The following is a 21,900-nucleotide window of genomic DNA, read 5'->3' on the forward strand; positions in this document are numbered from 1 at the left end:
AAACCAAGTCAGTTCAGTCTAAGCTGATAATCTTTGCAATGCAGCATAAAAGCCCCTCACCTTAATAGCCTCTTCAGATATAGACTCCTGCTTGTACTGGGTCCCATACCACTCTTCTGTCTTATCAGTCTGTCCTTCAAATGACTTGGAGACCACAGCAACCCTGAAGAGGAACAAGAATAGTCCAGCATCAATACCTGTGCTTCAATCAGCCCCTCTAGGTTTACACACACTGACACCTTTCATCTCTCACAGGCACCCAGGGGGGACCGTGGTGCAGAATAATGGTGTAAGAAAATCAGCTCTATGGTAAGTGGCTTTTAGAATCGTAATGATTGCATTATATGTGGAAAGTTTGAGTTTCCAGCAAGCCTTCAGCTGGGTGCAACAGGACTGGGATCAATGCTCTGGATCTGATCAGTGGAGGGCTTTAAGAACAATGACTTGCTATTTTGAGTCACTGACAATCAATTACATAACCAAATTAGCCAGTCACCAAATGTAAATTAAAGTTTGATCAAGTAGTTACTTAAAATTATATTAGTGGTATAATGGTGAAGCAACAATTTAATGTTAAAACGAGAAGAATAGAAACATTTTAGCAATGTAATTTTGGAGAGAAAATGTTTCTAAACCTGTACAGTTGGTCACTTTAAATAAAAAACTGACCCCTTCTTTACCACTGACAATATTTAACTACCACCAAGTAACCTATCTGCCCCCCTGCAGCTGCTACCCCATCAGTACTAGTAGAAGACATGGGCACCAACACATGGAACCATAATCACTGAGATCGGCTTTCAGTTAACATGTCTGTGAACCTGTTTCAATGTGTCATTAACACACATGTAGCTGTCTGATGATCCCTCTAAATGGATTTCCAGAACTGGCCTATCATCAGTTTATGTCAACCTGACCCATGAGAAGATCAAACTACTCATGACTGCAGTTTGATGCAATAAGCTGATGGGAAGGACCATTACAGAAATCAATGAAAAGAAGATGCTCATGAGCATTATGTGAACAGAGTGTGCGGTAATGAAGGCTGCGGGGAATATGATGATTTATGAAGCTGCAGAGATTTTATATAATGTTTTTGTCCAGCTAAGACTGTGGTAATTAAACACAGCTGAGATTCTTATAGCCCAGTTTGGGAGGTAAAGTGCTCTGAAAAAGTATGTGCTTCACAAGAAGATCAGTCTTTTACACCTCTGTGGAGACAAAGCTGCTGTACAGCTTTAAAGCATGTCCTGTCAGAATCTTAAGTAGATTCAAGTCAGGATTTTGGCAAGACCAGTCCAAAACCTTTATTTTGTTTAAGACATACAAAGGTGACCTTGTTATTGTGATTCTTGTGTTGCATAATTGTATTCCCTTTAAGCCTTTTAAGACAGACAGACATTCTCCTTCAAGAACTTCTGGCCGAGGGCAAAACTCATGGTTGTCAATTATAGCGAGTTGTCAGGCTCTGATGCAGCAAAGCATTCTTATACTGTAGTGCAGTTTCTCCGGTGCGAGAGAAACGGGTGGGTCTGGTCTAAGTGAACTTAATTATCAATTTAGTTTGGATAATTGGTTTATTAAGGAACATTACACCATACAAGGCCAAATGTTAGAATACATTAAATAATTTTTATCATTAAAAAAGTGTACAGGTATTATAAACATGTACAAAGAGAAGCTATGAGACAGGGGGGGCATACATTTAAGGAGCCCTGTACAACAACATCACTAAGTTAATATATTTAAAAAAAAAATTGCACCATTTAGACTCACTGCAGTTTGCTTACAGCAACTTTACTCTGTTTTATACAAACATTTGAAGGGGCAAAAAAACATGCAAGAATCTTTCTTTAATATTCAGCCATATTTATTGGCAGAAAGGCTGGTGAATAGTTACTCACCAGGCTTTAGTTTGGTAGGGCAGATTTTTAAATGTTTTGACAAATAGAACCCAAGTTTAAATGACTTTCTGACAGTCTGGTTTCTTCTATTGGCTAATCACAAGGTTGCATTATTAGCTCTTCTGTTTATTATATACACATGTGACTGTCAAAGTCAATATGAAGACAGTTATGTTTTTAAGTATGCTAATGACTCAGTTATAGTGTTATAAAAAGAGTGCAAACATAAGTAGGGCTGAACGTTTACTGAAAATGAGAGTGACAAAGTACAACAAGGCTCAAAAAGAAAGGACACAGACAGATGATTGGGTGTATTTTTTGGTTTGTAACTAACCTGACATTCTCTGGTCTCAGCTTGTCCAGCACCATTTCTATGAGGTCTGGTCTGAAGTCTTCCAGCATGTACTCTGCAGCAAGAACCTCCTTCAATGGATAGTACTAAAAAAACACATAACACTAAATGTGTTTACTAAATGTGTTTACAAAATCTAAGAGATTAAGAAAAGATCTCAGATTACAGCAATAATTCAAACAGGGTTTTATGCACATCAGTATTATGTTTCATTGACCGGTATGCACATAAATGACTGTTTAATTGGCTTAACTAACATTTACATTTTTATTTTCAGCATGTAGTAGACGCTTTTATTACAATTACAATTATGACTGAATACAATCTGAGAGAGTGGGGGTTTAGGGCCTTGCTCAGGGGCACAACAGTGGCAACTTGGAGGGTATAGGGGCTTGAACCGGCAACCTTTTGAGTACTAGTCCAGTACCTTAACCACTGAGCTACCACTGCCCTAACATAAAATAGTCCTAAAATAGTCTGTAAAATAGTAAATTTACAGACAGCATGCTGCTATATTTAGTAATGTTTTATTGGAGAATCATTTCACCATGTGTGATTTTAAATGCGTTCATTTATCAGCTCACAATGTTTATGTTCATCTAACTGTTCTATATTACTGCAACTTTAACTTTTTCATTAAATAAAGTATTAAGACTTGATGTAAAACTCAGTAATGTTTTTTTATCCTTATGACAGGATGCTACAAGACTGTCAGTTATCAAATAAAACAGATTTGCCAAATTTGCTTCGCTACTCGATATGTTATTTAGTAAAATGATTAAAGAGACACCAGATGCAAGGAATTTTGTATAGTGTTAGGATATACATGTAGTAAATAACTTCATTGGCCTAAATTAAGCTGTCATTGTCAGAGTTTTAAAATGTAATAATGGAAACACTCGGTTTACAACATCACAGGCTGCTATGTAAAAGAAACCTGAGAGCCATAGATTTTTTTTTAAACATATTCTCAAATCAGATGATTGGTAATGCACTAAGACAAAAAAAATGTGTTAGTGAATTTAAATCATGAAAAACCTACATGCAACAGTCCAGCCACTTTAGATGTGTATCCACGTGGACGCTCTTTGTCCTTGAATCTGAAGGCAACTGTGTTCAAATCCTGCAAGCACACATATAAACAGTATAAAACAGTATAGAGGACAGTTTACTCAAGTTGCCTATGTTTTCACACTTAAAAAAGATATATTTATGATAGGAGCCATGTACAACTTGCGTATTAAAGAATGGGGATATCAGATTAATATAAACACCTATTGTCCCTTACTGTTTGCCCACCTGTTGACCTCATCAATGTGGTATATAAAAGGGTTTCTAGGCTACACAGCAATATCTCAAGTTAGTTTAGTGCTCAAAACTTACTATGATCATGAAATAATTATTAAATAGCTGCTCAACTAACATCTGTTTATACTTGTCTATACATGTTTCTGTTGTAATGTATATGTAATGTATTCATTTCTAAAAGTACTTTTGTCACTTATCCTCCTAAACCTACAGTGTGTATTTTTGTTCACTCGTATACTTATGCCTACCTTACATTCTTGAAAAACCCACTCCTGAGGACCCTCTGTTCTGAGTTTCTGAATATACTGGAACATGTGAAAGATGATGTCCTCAACATGCACTGAAACAAGACCGAATATGACAAAACAGTTACGGCTACTTGAGTCAACACAAACTTTTTTTTGCTAAAGATTAAACTTAATAAAAATCAGTTCAATGTTGAAGTTGGCTAGAGGTGCCAGAAATGTTTCATTTTATTTTCATGTTATACCATGGCTTCACCTTGGTTCACTGGGCGCAGTGCAGTAGCACACCCTGGACAGGACGCCAGTCAGTCACTGAGCATCGGCCACCCACCCTCAGACACAGCTAATTGTGTCTGTATGTACTGTAGATGCCCAACCAGCCATTAGACCACTGATATTCAAATCCTGAATCCCAGTGGTAGTGAGCTAGTGTAATTTACTACTGTGCCACCCGAGTGCCCTGCCAGGAATATTTGAAATACTTTAATTATGTGTGAAAATCACTTGTAAAGCAATACACTAAGCAGTAATTTGAAGCACTTGTGTGAAAGCTTTTATTCGCCAATTGCCATGAGTGTGTTCTACTTGCATTGTGGCACCTCTTCATTCTAAAGCTTTCACAACATGGAAACTGCATAAAATTACTTCATTACAAAATGGGATTGTGTTTGTTGAATATTTCTAAACATTTATTCCACATTTTCATGGTACTTACAGATTCCTTGTTCTGTTAGGTCCACGTGGATGATGAAAAACATGAATCCTCGTGCCCCTTCTTTCTGGCCTCCAACTAAGGTGTTAACCCAACCTAAAATAAAATGTAAACTCGAGTCATGGCAAGCATCCACTTTTCAATTATGTGACATCATATAATTATTATGTATTTCCCCCTCTTTGCACCCAATCTGTGTAAGTTCAATTTCCATGTGCACTCTGGTGACCTCTGCCAGAAGTAGAACACCCAGCGATAGATTTGTATAGCACATACAGAAGACCATGCGACTCCTCTACTTATGTGCTGGCACCTACAAGGGGGTAATTCCCCCATCTTCATCTTCACTTAGGCACAGCAACTGGGATCAAAGACTTTTTTGTAAATTACAGTCATACTAAAAAACAACAAAATAACCATTGGACAAATCAGAACAGAAAGAAAAAACCGATGAACTCAGCTCATCCTGATTACAAAAGGCTGTGTGTGTAATCCCAAGAACATCAAGCCCACTATGAAGTATGGAGGTTTGGAATTTGGGAAGGTGGGGCACTTGTTGGTGCACTCTTAGTGCTGATCACAAGCCTGAACAAAAACAAGGTTGTGTCAGGAAGGGCATTTGGCGTAAGAACTGTGCCAAATCATCTATGCAGACCAAAACGATTGGCTGTGACACACTAACTAATTAAAAATCTCATTAATACATACCTTTTTGGTCATTTTTACAAATACAAAGTTAAGATTAAGTATGTACATTTCCTTTTCTCTCACTTTAGCGCATCCAATTTCTGCCCGTCAATCATACTTTCACTAATGCTGGTCCCTGCTCCTGATTGGGGAGGACGAGGCTGCTCCACACCCCCTCCGACACGTGCACAGCAATCGAACATCTTATCACCTACACTTGACGAGTGCAGTGCTGTACAGCGCTGTGTACGGAGAGTTACACCCTCTACCGCACTCCTTTCCCATCTCCGTGCAGGTGCCACCAACCAGCCAGCGGAGGTTGTAATCGCACTAGTCTGAGAGAGAGTCCCCATCCGGCTTAATACCGCCCCTACCTAAACAACAGGCCAATCGTTGTTCATGTGGCCGCTCAGCCTCAGCCGGCAGGCGGAGCCGAGATTCGATACGATCTATTCGAGATCTCGGCTCTGGTAAACAGCGTGTGTTTTTACCGCTGCGCCACCTGAGCGGCTAAGTATTTAAAGCTGCTATACGCACTAAAGTATATTAAAAGAAAACAAGGTTTAATACTCCACCAAGTGTTTATATTATGTAATTACTATATATTACATTTACAGTAATTAGGATTACAAATCAACTTATGATAGTTGATATTGTTCTTGTCTTTTCACTGATTCTGTTTACAGGTACCTACCTTTAGATTTCAGCTCAGACAGCAGGCTTCCTGGACCCTCATGCCCTATTAAGTGGCCCAGATAATGGCCAGGGTTAGACTTGTAGTACTTTTGAAGGTCTGGGATAGGGAAGGTCACACACAGGTTCCTAATGTCCTTAATGGGCACAACCTTATAAAATTGCTGCAGGAGGTAGAAAACAATCCCCATGTAAAGCATAGCAAAGACTCTGATTATATTCGAAGTATTATCTTGTTTTGTTTTTTTGCACACTGATCAGTAATTGGCCTTACCCTAAGATGCTCTTGCTGGAAGGGGTGCATTGGGAATTCTGGGATAGGCACAGACTTGTTCTCCACCTCTCCAAAGAGTTTGACCACCATAGAAGTCAGCTCATCCAGAGATTCTGACAAAACGAGAAGGAAAAACATAAGCGCAACACTAATACAAGGTATATAAGTGTGAGATTTCTCACAACAGGGGGCATATTTTTTTAAGATTACATACATCTGCCATCCTGTTTGTTCTTACACAAGTACATTTTGGAAAAAGTTCCATCAGACATTGAAAATAAAAATGTTCCAGTACCAAATGTGCCAGTGTCAAATAAAAGTTGGTTCGTTTTATTGGCGTAAGCACTGAAACTAAAATACTGCACTAGATTTCATAAAAAAGGCTGCAAAACTCATTCTTTATGAGATCATACCATCCTAAACACAGCAGCCAAGCATACCTCTCATCCATTATGAAAAACAACATCAAGAAGAAACAACTATAAAAGAAATGTCCATAGCACTGGAATGAACTTCACAGTGATATTTCCATTTAACAATCCAAAATGAATTCACATCAGAAAGGTAAGACAAGCTGTAACTTTTAAATTATCTTTCCATACCTCTGCTTTTCCAATTTTCAGTATAAAACAGTGTAAAAGCTCATAGGTTGCTCATAAAATGTGTACCCCAGACAATTTTAGGGGACTACTCAGTTCTGCAGACTGTTTAATTGTAAAACAACATGGTTTTGGAGGAGCCATGTGACTCTGTAAAGCAGGTGACCGAGACAAGAAGGAAAAATTTATGAGTAGTGGATGAACTTGCTAATGCAGTATTTAAACAGACATTTTAAAAGTTAATCACATGCTTGACGTTGCCAAGACAAACAAACAAACAAGTATTTTAGTGTGAGCTACTCCCACTACACCATATAAATGTATTAATTAGATGTAAAAATATAAAACAGAAATTTCAAGGGTTTTAAACAAGGTAGAATTAGTCTAAAAAATAACAACAAAAGCTTACATTCTATTCACAATCAAAATCTGTGTATACTGTAACACAGCAGAACCTGAAGCAGAAGTCCTGCAGTAGTGAACTGCTGTTATGCCAAACGTTTTACATAGTACCCTACACTCAGCCAGCTTGTGTTACATTTCCCAACATATCAAATGCACTTGTAATTTTTTTTTTTAATACATCAATATTATAAGAAGTGCCCCGGCCTGTACTGGGTGATTCCTATATATACAGTGTATCACAAAAGTGAGTACACCCCTCACATTTCTGCAGATATTTAAGTATATCTTTTCATGGGACAACACTGACAAAATGACACTTTGACACAATGAAAAGTAGTCTGTGTGCAGCTTATTTAACAGTGTAAATTTATTCCTCCCTCAAAATAACTCAATATACAGCTATTAATGTCTAAACCACCAGCAACAAAAGTGAGTACACCCCTTAGTGAAAGTTCCTGAAGTGTCAATATTTTGTGTGGCCACCATTATTTCCCAGAACTGCCTTAACTCTCCTGGGCATGGAGTTTACCAGAGCTTCACAGGTTGCCACTGGAATGCTTTTCCACTCCTCCATGACGTCATCACGGAGCTGGCGGATATTCGAGACTTTGCGCTCCTCCACCTTCCGCTTGAGGATGCCCCAAAGATGTTCTATTGGGTTTAGGTCTGGAGACATGCTTGGCCAGTCCATCACCTTTACCCTCAGCCTCTTCAATAAAGCAGTGGTCGTCTTAGAGGTGTGTTTGGGGTCATTATCATGCTGGAACACTGCCCTGCGACCCAGTTTCCGGAGGGAGGGGATCCTGCTCTGCTTCAGTATTTCACAGTACATATTGGAGTTCATGTGTCCCTCAATGAAATGTAACTCCCCAACACCTGCTGCACTCATGCAGCCCAAGACCATGGCATTCCCACCACCATGCTTGACTGTAGGCATGACACACTTATCTTTGTACTCCTCACCTGATTGCCGCCACACATGCTTGAGACCATCTGAACCAAACAAATTAATCTTGGTCTCATCAGACCATAGGACATGGTTCCAGTAATCCATGTCCTTTGTTGACATGTCTTCAGCAAACTGTTTGCGGGCTTTCTTGTGTAGAGACTTCAGAAGAGGCTTCCTTCTGGGGTGACAGCCATGCAGACCAATTTGATGTAGTGTGCGGCGTATGGTCTGAGCACTGACAGGCTGACCCCCCACCTTTTCAATCTCTGCAGCAATGCTGACAGCACTCCTGCGCCTATCTTTCAAAGACAGCAGTTGGATGTGACGCTGAGCACGTGCACTCAGCTTCTTTGGACGACCAACGCGAGGTCTGTTCTGAGTGGACCCTGCTCTTTTAAAACGCTGGATGATCTTGGCCACTGTGCTGCAGCTCAGTTTCAGGGTGTTGGCAATCTTCTTGTAGCCTTGGCCATCTTCATGTAGCGCAACAATTCGTCTTTTAAGATCCTCAGAGAGTACTTTGCCATGAGGTGCCATGTTGGAACTTTCAGTGACCAGTATGAGAGAGTTTGAGAGCTGTACTACTAAATTGAACACACCTGCTCCCTATGCACACCTGAGACCTAGTAACACTAACGAGTCACATGACATTTTAAAGGGAAAATGACAAGCAGTGCTCAATTTGGACATTTAGGGGTGTAGTCTCTTAGGGGTGTACTCACTTTTGTTGCCGGTGGTTTAGACATTAATGGCTGTATATTGAGTTATTTTGAGGGAAGAATAAATTTACACTGTTATATAAGCTGCACACAGACTACTTTTCATTGTGTCAAAGTGTCATTTTGTCAGTGTTGTCCCATGAAAAGATATACTTAAATATCTGCAGAAATGTGAGGGGTGTACTCACTTTTGTGATACACTGTATATATATATATATATATATATATATATATATATATATATATATACATACTTTTTTTTTTTTTTTTGCATCGTAACATTTCCAAGAAAAATAACAGACGGACTGCCGCTAAGGTGGCACAGCGGAAAAAACACAAGCTGACACCAGAGCTGAGATCTCGAATACATCGAATCGAGTGGCCACAGAAACAATGATTGGCCTGTTGTTCATATAAGGGCAGGTCATTAAGCCGGATAGGGACTCTCTCATAACTGATGCAACTACGACCTCTGCTGGCTGGTTGATGGCACCTGCACAAAGGCGGGGAAAAAAGTGCGGATCAGGGTGTGTCTCTCCGTACACAGAACTAATCCGCAGCTGATCTCGTCTAGTGTAGGTAAAAAGATGCATACATATGCAGTCTCTTACACTAAACCACCACTGAGATTCAAAAAAGGTGCTATCTACCGGGCACAGACATTGTTGGCCAAGTCTGGCAGGATAGCCGAAGCCCTGTGATTGATGAGATGCCCTGTCCAGGGTATCCCTGCCTTAAGCCCAGTGTTTTCTGAAGAAACTGGAGCCACATGAACCTAACCAGGAAAAAGCCGTTTATGAACATAAAATGTAAAGTTAAAAATAGACAGAAATCCTTGAATGGCCATTAAAACGGTCATATCCAAGCTACTTTTAATACAATAAGTTCATCCTAGGATCGTAGAACATAGAACATAACATGATTTTATTAGAAGGGAAGCATTTACATGCAGTTCATGCATGATTTACTGACCTCGTCCCAGAACACAAAGTCCCATCAGGTTAGAAGAATAAAATGTAGAATGAAATTTTAGCAGCTCCTGACGAACGTCGATACCTTCTTGTGATGGCCTCGTTTCCAAGGTCAATTTATTGCCTAGAATAAAAAACAGTCACAGTTACCAGTTACATTTTATATTCAATATGATGTGAACAAACACACATTGTAGAATTACTTGAGACATGATTTCCAATTATGGCAGAACATTATTTGTTAAAGTATGTTATTTTGTAACTGCATAAATTGTTGTGTACTGTCTGTGCTTTGAAAAAAAATCTAGAAAAGAAAGAGACAAAACTGAAACAATGACATCATTGTTTGTGTAAAATAGAACTTTATTTTCCCAGACATTAAATGTAGTAATCCATGCACTGCCCGGGTTAGGCTACCGCACTAATTCTGGGGAGTTACATTTACAGCATTCAGCAAATTCTTTTATCCAAAGCAACTCAAAATTGTTACTGTTTGTTTGTTTATTAGGATTTTAACGTCATGTTTTACACTTTGGTTACATTCATGACAGGAACGGTAGTTACTCATTACACAAGATTCATCAGTTCACAAGGTTATATCAAACACAGTCATGGACAATTCACCTCACTTGCATGTTTTTGGAATCTGGGAGGAAACCGGAGAACCCAGAGGAAACCCACGCGGACACGGGGAAAACATGCAAACTCCACACAGAAAGGACCCGGACTGCCCCACCTGGGGATTGAACCCAGGACCTTCTTGCTGTGAGGCGACAGTGCTACCCACTTAGCCACCATGCCACCCCAAAATTGTTACTGAATATAACGCAAGCAATTAAGGGTTGAGGTTCTTGCTCACAGGCCCAACAGCAGCAACTTGTCAGTGGTGGAACTTGAACCATCAACCTAATGATTACTAGTCCAGCATCTTAACCGCCGAGTTACCACTTGAAGTCGAATTCTCACCCTAGAGAATATAAACACACATCACTGACATCACTAATCCAGTTTTTCCTTTTTGACTTTTTTGGAAATGATTTAAGGAGAAGATAAAGTGTATTTACACTTGGGAGGCACATTGGTCTGTTAAGCTAAGCCACCAGTGTCCAGGTCGGTTCTAAATCTTAGCAGTGCTATCAGTCGACCGGGCATCTACACAGACATGACTAGCTATGTCTGGGGGTGGGGGAGTGTTGATAACCAAATGGACCGACAACCTGTGGACCGACAACCTGTCCTGGGTATTCCTGCCTTGAGACCAGTGTTTTCAAGTGAAACTGGACATGACCATAACAAAATCAAATGTAAATGTATTTTTTAAGCTCTGACATTACACAGGCTTTTCTGCCATATAGCCAAATGTGGTCAGCATAGTTGATCTGGTTACGGGTTTTCCTAGTGTAACCTTGGCTTAAACACTTCAACACTGCCACCACCTGGCTAACTTATACTCATATCCATTAGGAATGAAAGAGTGGAGTTTTGCCACAGCACTTGTTTCCATACATCAGAGGCACTGAATGAACAAGATGTCACAAAAGCGCACCACTACTCTCAGGAGTTTTTCCTAAGGTACCCAAGTAAATGTTACGTTTACGTTAATGCTTTGAGAAAGTAAAAAAAGGCAACATGGGCAACTGATCATTCCCTAAACTTTCTGTAGATGAAATACCTGTTCCAAATTTGCTGAAAGGGTGATCGGGATTCCCAGTAGCCTTCTCTAACTGAAAGAGTCTCCATGCATCATTCATCAGGTTCTTCTCGTGCTCAGAGTCAACAGCGTTCACTTCTCTGTCCTTACAGCTCTCGTCAAACAGAGGACACAGGAAAAACTGGGCAAACCTGGACAGAAAACAAACAATGATGAAAACTACAGAAACAAAAGCACACAAATGCTTATGAGCACACAAACATAGAGCTGCCTTTAGGGCTATTTACACCTGGTCAGTTTATACAGTACTCTAAGTATTAAGTTTCTGTTTGAATAAGAGCTTTTCACCTGCTTCTGCAGGTGTAAATGCATATAAGACATTTAATACAGATTTAAACATCAGTCATGTGTAAATGCTTCTGTCTACATAAGTCACATTTAAACACATAACATGAACATGAGTGGCAGAATCAGTAATAGATAATATTCCTAAAATACGGTATTACACTTTGCTGAAAACACTGGAAAATACAACACAAAGTTTGTTACAAAGTGTCACAGTATTACATTAACAAATGATTCCTGCATTGTAAGTTGTATCTAAATGTGATCATATACAACATTCAGGTGTAATCGGGGTCAAGGAATTATTTATTTAGGGATTTAATGTCATGTTAATGTCTCAGTTACATTATAGCAAGACATGTTAGTAAATCACATTATTATTTCATATTAAGGCCTAGGTCAGGTGCCTCACTGAAGCACCAGTTTTTAAATGTGTGCTTTTAGGTTAATATTCTTTAGAAAGTGATGCACCAGGACAGAGTTGGTACATATCAGCAATCTACCGTAAGTAGACATGCGTCTTCGTGGTCAAGGATTTCAAGCTATTATTTATAGAGGAGTAAACCTGAAACCTGTGTGTACTGGGCACTCAGGTGGCAGGTCCAATACACTGCACCAGCTTCTTGTCAAGAGAAGTATCAACTGTCTGGTCCAGGCATGGAAAAAAATTTACTGCTTTTGTCTTTAGAACAAAGAGTAAGTAAAAGAAGTAAGTGCTAAAGAGCTAAAGAAAAGGCAAAAACTCACAAGAAAAAAACTTTATTGTGTTCTAAGACCTAATCTAAATGAGGAGTAAATGCTCCAGGAGACAACTCTGCACTGATCAATATAAAATGGTACAAGCTATACTGGTCAAACTTATCTTAAAAGTATTCTAAAAAGTGTTTCAACCTGTAACCTGCTTCTGTTTTGTTTCTTTGACACAGATAAACAAATCAAAGTACTAGTGTGTGCCACATCACAGCAGAACAAAGAGAAGGCCGTTGAGCTGGATGTGCACTGGGGTCATATATTTGGAGGATGGGTAATGCAGCAGAAACATGTGCAAATTAGTTTCCAGATATGCAAAACAACTTGAAAGCTTTAAACTGAATCCAACTGCCATGCAAATGTGCAATGGACTAAAACAATGCTGATGGACTAAATCATAGGAATCCAATCTGAAAGTTTATCTCTGTGTGTGATGGCAATATGTGTTTGGAATAAAAGATAATGTGTCATTTTGTTGTGGCTTCCATTTCAACATGTTTGTAGATTATTAAATAGCCTGAAAACTTTAAGTTTTTTAGTTTCTTTGGGTAGAAGCTGTACATGGATACAAGCCAACTGCTTCCTGAGAGTAAACTACATGTTAATTATAACCTAGAAATCCAAAGTTCATAGTAGGTATAGGCAGAGTAGTCCAAGTTTCCAAACATATGCTCGTCTCCCAATCCACTGTTGCTTGTACAACCCCTGACTTAAACAAGGAGAGCCGAATCACACCACACAGTCACTTTATCACCTGCCAGTGTTTGGTTCCCACACAGAGCCATATAGTGCATAGAGAGTCCACCCCCCACTTGCATGTTATGTATCAATTCACACCATGAACACACCCAAATGAGTTCATACAGAAAATTAATATGAACTTTCTACTTGTCTTTTGAACATTAAGGTATACATTTATAGGGTATTGTATAAGCCCACAACTTATTAAACAGATGTGGATTTAGGTAGCACACCCCCCTGACTACATACGTTCTCTGTAAATCAATCTGTTAAAATAACCAATACACCAAGTGTATTGGATATGTAAGGCAAAATGAAAGTAATATAACTATATTGGAATACTAGTTTAAACATTATCTATTTTTAAGGCCCTCTTTCACTAGATGAAAATGTTTTTATAGTTTAATAAAAAAAACAAGATGATTCTCCTTGGAATAAGCACCAGCAAATGCCACCTGATCCCAATCCTCTATTTACAGGTAAACAGTTTCACACCTGGGGCCCCTAGAAACACAGCATTCAAAGGAGTTCACCATCATTACACAAAACCACAGACCTGTCTTACAAAACAGAATTTAGTGTTCAGCTAGATATTTTAAATAAGTAAATCACTTGTAATCTTGCTACACAAGTTACACATGGTAAGTTGCACTGCAAACATAACCTGCTCTGAATCACAGACAGTAGTAATAGTTAGATCAAAGACCAGATAAGTGTCTTTTTGTTCTCTTACAATAGCTGTATAATCATATGGATTATTAGTAGCACAAATCGTGAGACTAGTGAGCAGCGAGTATTGTCATGCCAGTGACTTTCCTGACAACATTGTATATCTGATATACAGTATACTGTTGCAATTGGAAATATTACCCATCACCACCACCACCACCACCACCAGCAGCCACCAAGTATTATGGAGATAACATTGGATGAATATATACAAAAACAACAAGTTTCTATTGTTTATTTTTTGTTTACTCACTTTTATCTTTATTGTTTTATTGTCATCTTTTGCTTATTTTGTAATTTTGTTATTATTGTTATAATGCTTTGGCAATATTGTTTTCTACAGTCATGCCAATAAAGCATTTGAATCTGTATATTGATTGATACCCCCAGCCTCAGTGGAACATCCTTTTGCCTGGATAACCTCAAAGAAGTGATTTTGGTAAGTGCTAACGAGCTTCCATCGACTTTGTGGTATTTCTGTGAATCCATTTTAGCAGTCGCATGGTCAGGACTGGCAATGTTTGCAGCAGAAATACATCCTCACATCATCACTGACCCACCTCTGTGCTTGATCATAAGGACATTATTTTTCTGGTCATAAGCCTTGCCTTTCTTGCACCAGACAAACCACTGATCCATATGGCGCAACAATTTAAATTGTGATCCAAGTGTCTTGGAGTCTGGCCACAAAGTACTTACTTTATCAGGTTCACCTATCTGGTATGTACAAACCCCATTTCAAGAACGGTGGGGACATTTTGTGAAATGCAATAAAATATAAAAAATAAAACTTCTCTCGAACTTCAACTGACAATTGAAAAACTGACAAAAAAAAGATTTCCAATGTTTTGTTGCAATGATTACAGTGAGTTGAGCTCTCATCACTGTGTGATCAGAAGAGTATTTTCCCGAGACCTTGAGGCTAGAATGATAACGTTTTGATTAAAAAACAATTTTATAGAGAACAAAATACATGGGGTACCAGAGGTCAGCCTAGTGATGCCATTTAAAAAAAAACTAGAGGAAAATTAAACACTACAATGGCAAAAATCCATATTTCTACCATAGTTGCCACTGCTATTGTTCATAATTAATGGAGAATGTTGTCACAGCCGCTCCTTCAGCAACCTCCTCCTACCTTTACTAATATCATCCTGTGTGTTTGGAAGTGGAAAACAGCACATCAGGTAGATCATAAATGTACTGCATTTAGTTGTAAAGTGTATTGTATGGTGGGGTACCATGCAATAAAAAATGAGGCATTTGTGACAATGCAGTGATGAAAATGGTGCACCAATAAAATAATATTTGGTCAGTGAGGACTGAATGGTGGCCCCTTTTAACAATACAGAGCAACAGATGGGCTTCATTCAGCAATTGTTTATACACAAAAGGGCATTTATATTCTAGCTTATTAGTAGGTATACATAATAAAGCAGTCAGTGAGTACAGATCTATAAATATAATAACATCCATTATGGATGATTTTTTTAGAATTTAGATTTGTTTTAAACTTCCAACTGCAACTAAAAATAAAACTATGCAATTATAAACTCAGCGATTAAAAACAATTGCATTTTAAGAATAGCATACCAATTCCCACAGCCTGCAGTTTTCCTTTACCTCTATTTTACAACAGTATTTAGATTAATGAAATACAGTGTCTTGTGTCTATAGAATAGTAAAGTAGAAGTAATCATAGCTAATGTTGGTAACTGTTCCATATCAGGAACCAGTTTGTGAGAGACGCCCCCAATATTAATGTTCCAAGTTCACAAAGGAAATGCAGACTGACATGAACAGGGAAAGTAAAGATAACTGTTGTTCAATTAAGTGTTTTCTCCCGGCCTTTAAAGTAGCAACAGCTCAGTGAGTCTGCCATTCACTCACCTATCTAGTGCTCCTTGCAGGTGTTCATGGGATACATCAAAGTAGTAATTGGTGTGCTCTCCGCTGGTAAAGGCATTGGAGCTTCCAGCATGCTCGCTCAGGAACTGACTATACTCATTCTCTTTGGGGTACTTCTTCGTGCCCAAAAACAGCATGTGCTCACAGAAATGAGCAAGACCAGCAATGTTTGAAGGATCTGACAATGAGCCTGGTAAAATTACACAGAAAAGAGAATGTTTTATTAGCAAATGCTCACATTACATTGTCCATTCCACAAAGACTAGAACATGTTCATGTATGACTGGTAGATTAATTAAAATATTTGGGTTAGGGGTTAAGTCACTGTCCACAATACAACTGCTGTCCAAAGATCAAGAACCAACAAGATGATCGTTTCATTACGTTGCAAATAAGCACACACAAAACAAAAGACAGATAAAACTGCAAAAAAAAAAAAATAATACTACAGAAGACAGGTAATACTGCTGCAAAAATAACTTAACAGGCAAAAACAATCATTTGTCTTCATTAGAGATGCAAATTTTGGTTTATCATTAGTAAACTGTTAGCCTATAACAGACGAGCTATAACATCCTAATGTTTTACACACTCTGGATAACACAAGGTATTTAATTTATGGTGTGTATTGGATCAAGGCTTATGAATACACAAACGTATAACAGCCCAAATGATACACCCCAAATAACACAGTACAACACTTAGCCACCGTGCCACCTGATATATCTTATTGAAAACCATGAATGAATAACATCAACCCTTTAATACAATAAGACTGATACAAATAAGGGCCCAAGCTGGATCTCAAACTCAGTAAAACATTACATTTTATCCTTTACCTATGTGAACATCGAGTGCTGCTGATGACTTGTCTGTTGTGGGATCACTGATTAGAATCGCTTTCATTCCATTGGTGAACTCCAGTCCTCTGTATTCCCGCTTGTCTTCTGGAGAACGAATGGTGTCACTCACCACCCGCTTTACTGCTTCGTCCGTCATTCTGAAGTTTGAAAAAAAAATCTGTGGGGAAAAAACAGCAACAATGTCCATTTCTTTCTATGCAAGAAACAATTTGTACTGAGTACTTCGGAAAACTGCTGTCACTTAAGTCACTGCATAAATAAATGCAACCTGAAACCCTATCATGCAAGGAGAAAGCCATACATCAATTTTATGTTAAAAAGATGCCAAATGGACCGATATAATGTCCACGTTTCAGCTTGTTTTCTGGAAAACAGACATCAAGTTATATTCTGTTTAATTTGTATCCAAACAGGTGATATAACAGCAGTAAATATATCAAATGCGCCGCTCAGGTGGCGCAGCGGTAAAAACACACGCTGGAACCAGAGCTGGGATCTCGAATACATCGTCTCGTATCTCAGCTCTGCCTGCCGGCTAAGGCTGAGGGGCCACATGAACAACGATTGGCCTGTTGTTCAGATATGGGCGGGACTAAGCCGGATGGGGTCTCTCTCTCTCATGACCTGCATGGTGCAATTACGACCTCTGCTGGCTGACTGATGGCGTCTGCACAGAGATGAGAAAAGAGTGCTCTCAGGGTGTGTCTCTCCGTACACAACGCTGAGCTGCACTGCATTCGTCAAAGTGCAGGTGATAAAATGCATACGGCATGCTGCCCACGTGTAGGAGTGGGCGTGGGTTCGCTTTGTTCTCCTCAATCAGAGCAGGGATCGGCATTGGTGGAGAGGAAGCATGACGCAATCGGGCAATTGGACGCGCTAAAAAGGGAGAAAAAGGGGTATATATATATATATATATAAAAAAGGCATCAAATGCTAAATGTGTTTACATATATAAAATTTATAAAATAAAATATAATTAATTTGGTCAGTAAAGTTAGAAATCCTTTTTTTTGCATTTAAAATGTCCTAAATGTCCTAACATTCTGGAAACGGTGCGTTTAGGTTTGTCATATTAAGAAATGTACAGTACATGCACAGTGTATTTGCATTCATGCGCTGATGTACACACAGTGTTAAGTGCTCAGGACAACTATAATAATATGCTAGTGATGCGGTTAATTCCTAGTGCTTAGCCTGAAAATAGTAAAATATTTCTAGGTTAAGGAATTAGAAGGTTGTTGATTCACATTGTAAAGCCTGACTGAGTAGTAAAGTAAACCAATTAAACTAATTAAGAAGGTTAATGATAGATGTTCTGTACCTAAACTAATTTTGTCTGATGTAGTAACACAGGTTGTGCAACAGTTTCACCAAACATGGCACACCTTAACCTGTTTTATTACACAATTATTGAAATGCACACCCTTTAAAATTACACATACCTGCTGGATTACACCTCTACAGTCTAAAATGTTTTGGGCAAACATAACATAAAAACAGTAGTCTCTCCTGCCTCCAGTCTCTGACCACCAGTGAAAACATGGTCTACTATAATAAACAGATGAATGATTAAACCGAAAATTATGAAAACAAACCTAGAACCAATGTGGACTAGAATGTTTTTCTTCTTATTACATTTGCCAAACTGGTTTGGTGATATTTTTAAGCAAAGTATTGGTTTTTTTTATTTTTTATTATAACATGCACTCTAGTAGTACACTACTAATGTCTTTAGTTCATTCACTTTTGAAACACACTATACTTGTTTCTAGTGTCATATGTACAATCCTCATTTGCATTTTTACTTTTGTACTGTTTAAAACTTTTTCTTTTTAACCAAACATAGGTAAAAGACTCATGTGGATATTTTTATTTGACACTCAATATGAGTAGCCGGTTACCCAGATCAAAGAATTTTTATGCACTCTTCTTAAGTGCTCACAGAAGCTAGCTTGACAGCTATCAGACTGTTTAGCAATACTAACAATTAGCTATGAAATAAGCAAGTTAAGTAAGAAGCATTAATGACCAGAGTCATTAGGGTTGTGCAAAATAAAAAAAACAAGGTGCCGCAAGCTGCGGAATTAGTTACATTCAAAGGATTGGAAACAACTGATTGTGTTTAGGTTAGACATTTAAAAGAGCCACTTATTTGATGTAATAAACAAGTAGATATATTTCTGTTTAAATATTTATACATGCAAAGGAATACATTTATTAAAGGTTTCAACATGAAAGTCTGTTTGTTTGTTTATTAGGATTTTAACATCATGTTTTACACTTTGGTTACATTCATGACAGGAACGGTAGTTACTCATTACACAAGATTCATCAGTTCACACGGTTATATCAAACACAGCCATGGACAATTTTGTATCTCCAATTCACCTCACTTGCACGTCTTTGGACTGTATGAGGAAACCGGGGCTCTCAGAGGAAACCCACGCAGACACAGGTAGAACATGCAAACTCCACACAGAAAGGATATGGTCCACCCCACCTGGGGATCGAACCCAGGACCTTCTTGCTGTGAGGCGACAGTGCTACCCACTTTATTTTGTTTAATTAAAGGGAACCATCATATTGGATGTTTTCCATTTGAAAAAGGCTGTTTAATAAAGGGGCTTTAACAAATAGTATTTACCCATCTTAAAACCATTTAAAAAAGTAAACTGTACGTAAATCATCATTGTATCACTCAAGAAAAAAATCCCAAAATTAATTAAGTTTGGAACTAGGATGTTTTATCTTCACAACAGTCTGGAGAATTTATCCATATCTAAATGTGTTCTACTCTGCCTGAGTAGTGTTTAATAGGAAACAGTAATGATTAGAGAGAAGATGCTATTTACAAAGCTCTGGCATAACACATTTGACATTTAGCAGCCGTTTTTATCCAAAGCGACTTACAGTACCGTGACAGTATACAGTCTAAGCAATTCAGGGTTAAGGGCCTTGCTCAAGGGCCCAACAGTGGCAACCTGGCAGTGGTGGGACTTGAACCAGTGTCCTTCTGATTACTAGTCCAGTACCTTAGCCACTAGGCTACAACTGATTGGGAAAAACAGATCTATTTTGAGTAACAAGAGAGGTCAAAGTACAGAAAGCTTATGACACCCACAGATCTCAGGAGTTTATGATGAAGATAATATACGCCATTATGGTTTCATATAGTCATGACCACTGAGCCCTAAACGACAAAAGTAAAAACTATTAAACATATGTTGAATCCCAAACCGTATACTTACGTAATAAATAGTACGTAAAAGTAAACAGGGAATATTGTCGTTACCGTGTAAGCATACTTTTAAGCACAGTGGTATGTTGTTTGGGACGCAGCCATATGCTGTGTAACCGGCGTTACTCAGCTAGTCAAAGAGCTTAGCAGGTAGCTAATAGAAAACCACAAGTTGTTTCACTAAACCCTCCACCAACCTCACATTAGTTATTGTTAGTTATTAGAACTGACCAAAAACAAGTAAACTGACTAAACTAAACTAAATAACTTCCTAATTAACATTCTAGTTTCACGTAACCGGTTAGCGAATAAATTAGCACGGTCCAACCACCCGACCTAAAATGAATGTCATGTCGACAACAGAGTTTAAAATAGAAATAAAACTCAACCACACGTTCACATTACTCACCGGATTGGCTGACGACGAAATGAAACTCCTGTTTAAAATAGAAAAGGACCTCGTTATCTGGACTGACCGGCTAACACATTGCAGCATACTACTGTACTCGACAACAAAACCGCCGTGCTGCCTCCGTCAAGACGCCATGGCTCTAGCTGCATACCAAATACATTCCTACTTACTAACCAAGTGCACTACACGTGGTGTAATATGGAGGGACCGACACAATATTAAGTGCACTAAACTTTAAACAAATGGCCGATTAGAAGTTAACCAATTAGGCCCCGACCGCTCAGATTTAGGGCAAGTATGCGTCCCAAACCGCAAACCACCTATTAAGTAGTGCGTACAAGCTTGACTAATACGTAATGGCGTGTATGAGGTTTGAAACTCAGCCGGAGATCATCATCAGCGGGGTTATAACAGGTTATGATAGGTCGTTAAACTGAACGAGTATGTAATTATTTCAGCTGGATTTAATGTGTTTATAATACATATAATAAAACAGTTTTATTACAGCGTTTTATTTGTGTAAATGATCATATGCTATGAACAATATGAAATGAGCACTATGTAATACAAATAATATTAATTATTTAGTGAACAATAATGTTAAGTATGAGTTTTATTGTCTTTTCATCCATTTTACACGTTTACAGTGGATGAGAAGTCACTCCTTTATTTTTATATTTTAAGTTGTGTTTATTGTTAAAATTAAATAATATAAAACGTTTATGTTATAAAACTACTTATTTCAGTTCTAATAAAAATGCAATAAAATAACATTAAGAACAACAACCATCATCAGATCAAGTGTAGGTTTTTATTGTAACCCCATGCATTCACTAAGGGCCACATGGTAAACATGGTTTTATTTAGCACTTTTTTTAAATGTAATAAAGCATTTTAACTACTAATCATATGCACAACAATTTGAGTGAAAATCCTTGAAAAAATTCTTGCATTTTCTCCCTTTTTAGCGAGTCCAATTTCCTGATTGCGTCATGCTTCCTCTCCACCAATGCCGATCCCTGCTCTGATTGAGGAGAACGAAGCTAACCCACGTCCCCTCTGACACGTGGGCAGCATGCCGTATGCATCTCATCACCTACACTTTGACGAGTGCAGTGCCGCTCAGCGTAGTGTATGGAGAGACACACCCTGAGAGCACTCTTTTCCCATCTCTGTGCAGGCGCCATCAATCAGTCGTAATTGCATTAGTCATGAGAGAGAGACCCCATCCGGCTTAGTCCCGCCCATATCTGAACAACAGGCCAATCGTTGTTCATGTGGCCGCTCATCCTTACGGAAGGCAGAGCTGAGATTCGATCCGATGTATTTGAGATCCCAGCTCTGGTTCCAGCATGTGTTGCGCCTACACAAACAACGTTTGGCTGTTGTTTATACAGGGTGGGCGACGGACAGGGATTGATGGACGGACAGGGATGGAGACG

At 38.6% G+C, this 21,900-nt stretch overlaps 1 protein-coding gene across 1 annotated transcript in view; it reads right to left on the reverse strand.

The window, feature by feature from the left end:
- Window positions 1-20,581, reverse strand: part of ide (insulin-degrading enzyme) — a 35,436-nt gene extending 14,855 nt beyond the window's left edge. Inside the window, exons 1-12 of the mRNA XM_062996200.1 lie at window positions 20,456-20,581; window positions 16,782-16,962; window positions 15,925-16,132; window positions 11,491-11,660; window positions 9,820-9,942; window positions 6,176-6,288; window positions 5,903-6,065; window positions 4,525-4,617; window positions 3,813-3,904; window positions 3,299-3,379; window positions 2,239-2,342; window positions 61-163 (exon numbers count right to left, since the gene is read on the reverse strand). Of these exons, the coding sequence (XP_062852270.1) occupies window positions 61-163; window positions 2,239-2,342; window positions 3,299-3,379; window positions 3,813-3,904; window positions 4,525-4,617; window positions 5,903-6,065; window positions 6,176-6,288; window positions 9,820-9,942; window positions 11,491-11,660; window positions 15,925-16,132; window positions 16,782-16,962; window positions 20,456-20,542 (1,518 nt within the window). The 5' untranslated portion in view covers window positions 20,543-20,581. The remainder of the gene's footprint in view (window positions 1-60; window positions 164-2,238; window positions 2,343-3,298; window positions 3,380-3,812; window positions 3,905-4,524; window positions 4,618-5,902; window positions 6,066-6,175; window positions 6,289-9,819; window positions 9,943-11,490; window positions 11,661-15,924; window positions 16,133-16,781; window positions 16,963-20,455) is intronic.
- Between the last annotated feature and the right edge of the window lie 1,319 nt (window positions 20,582-21,900).

The sequence above is a fragment of the Trichomycterus rosablanca genome, chromosome 5 (genome assembly GCF_030014385.1).
Source record: "Trichomycterus rosablanca isolate fTriRos1 chromosome 5, fTriRos1.hap1, whole genome shotgun sequence".
Classification (NCBI taxonomy): Eukaryota; Metazoa; Chordata; class Actinopteri; order Siluriformes; family Trichomycteridae; genus Trichomycterus; species Trichomycterus rosablanca.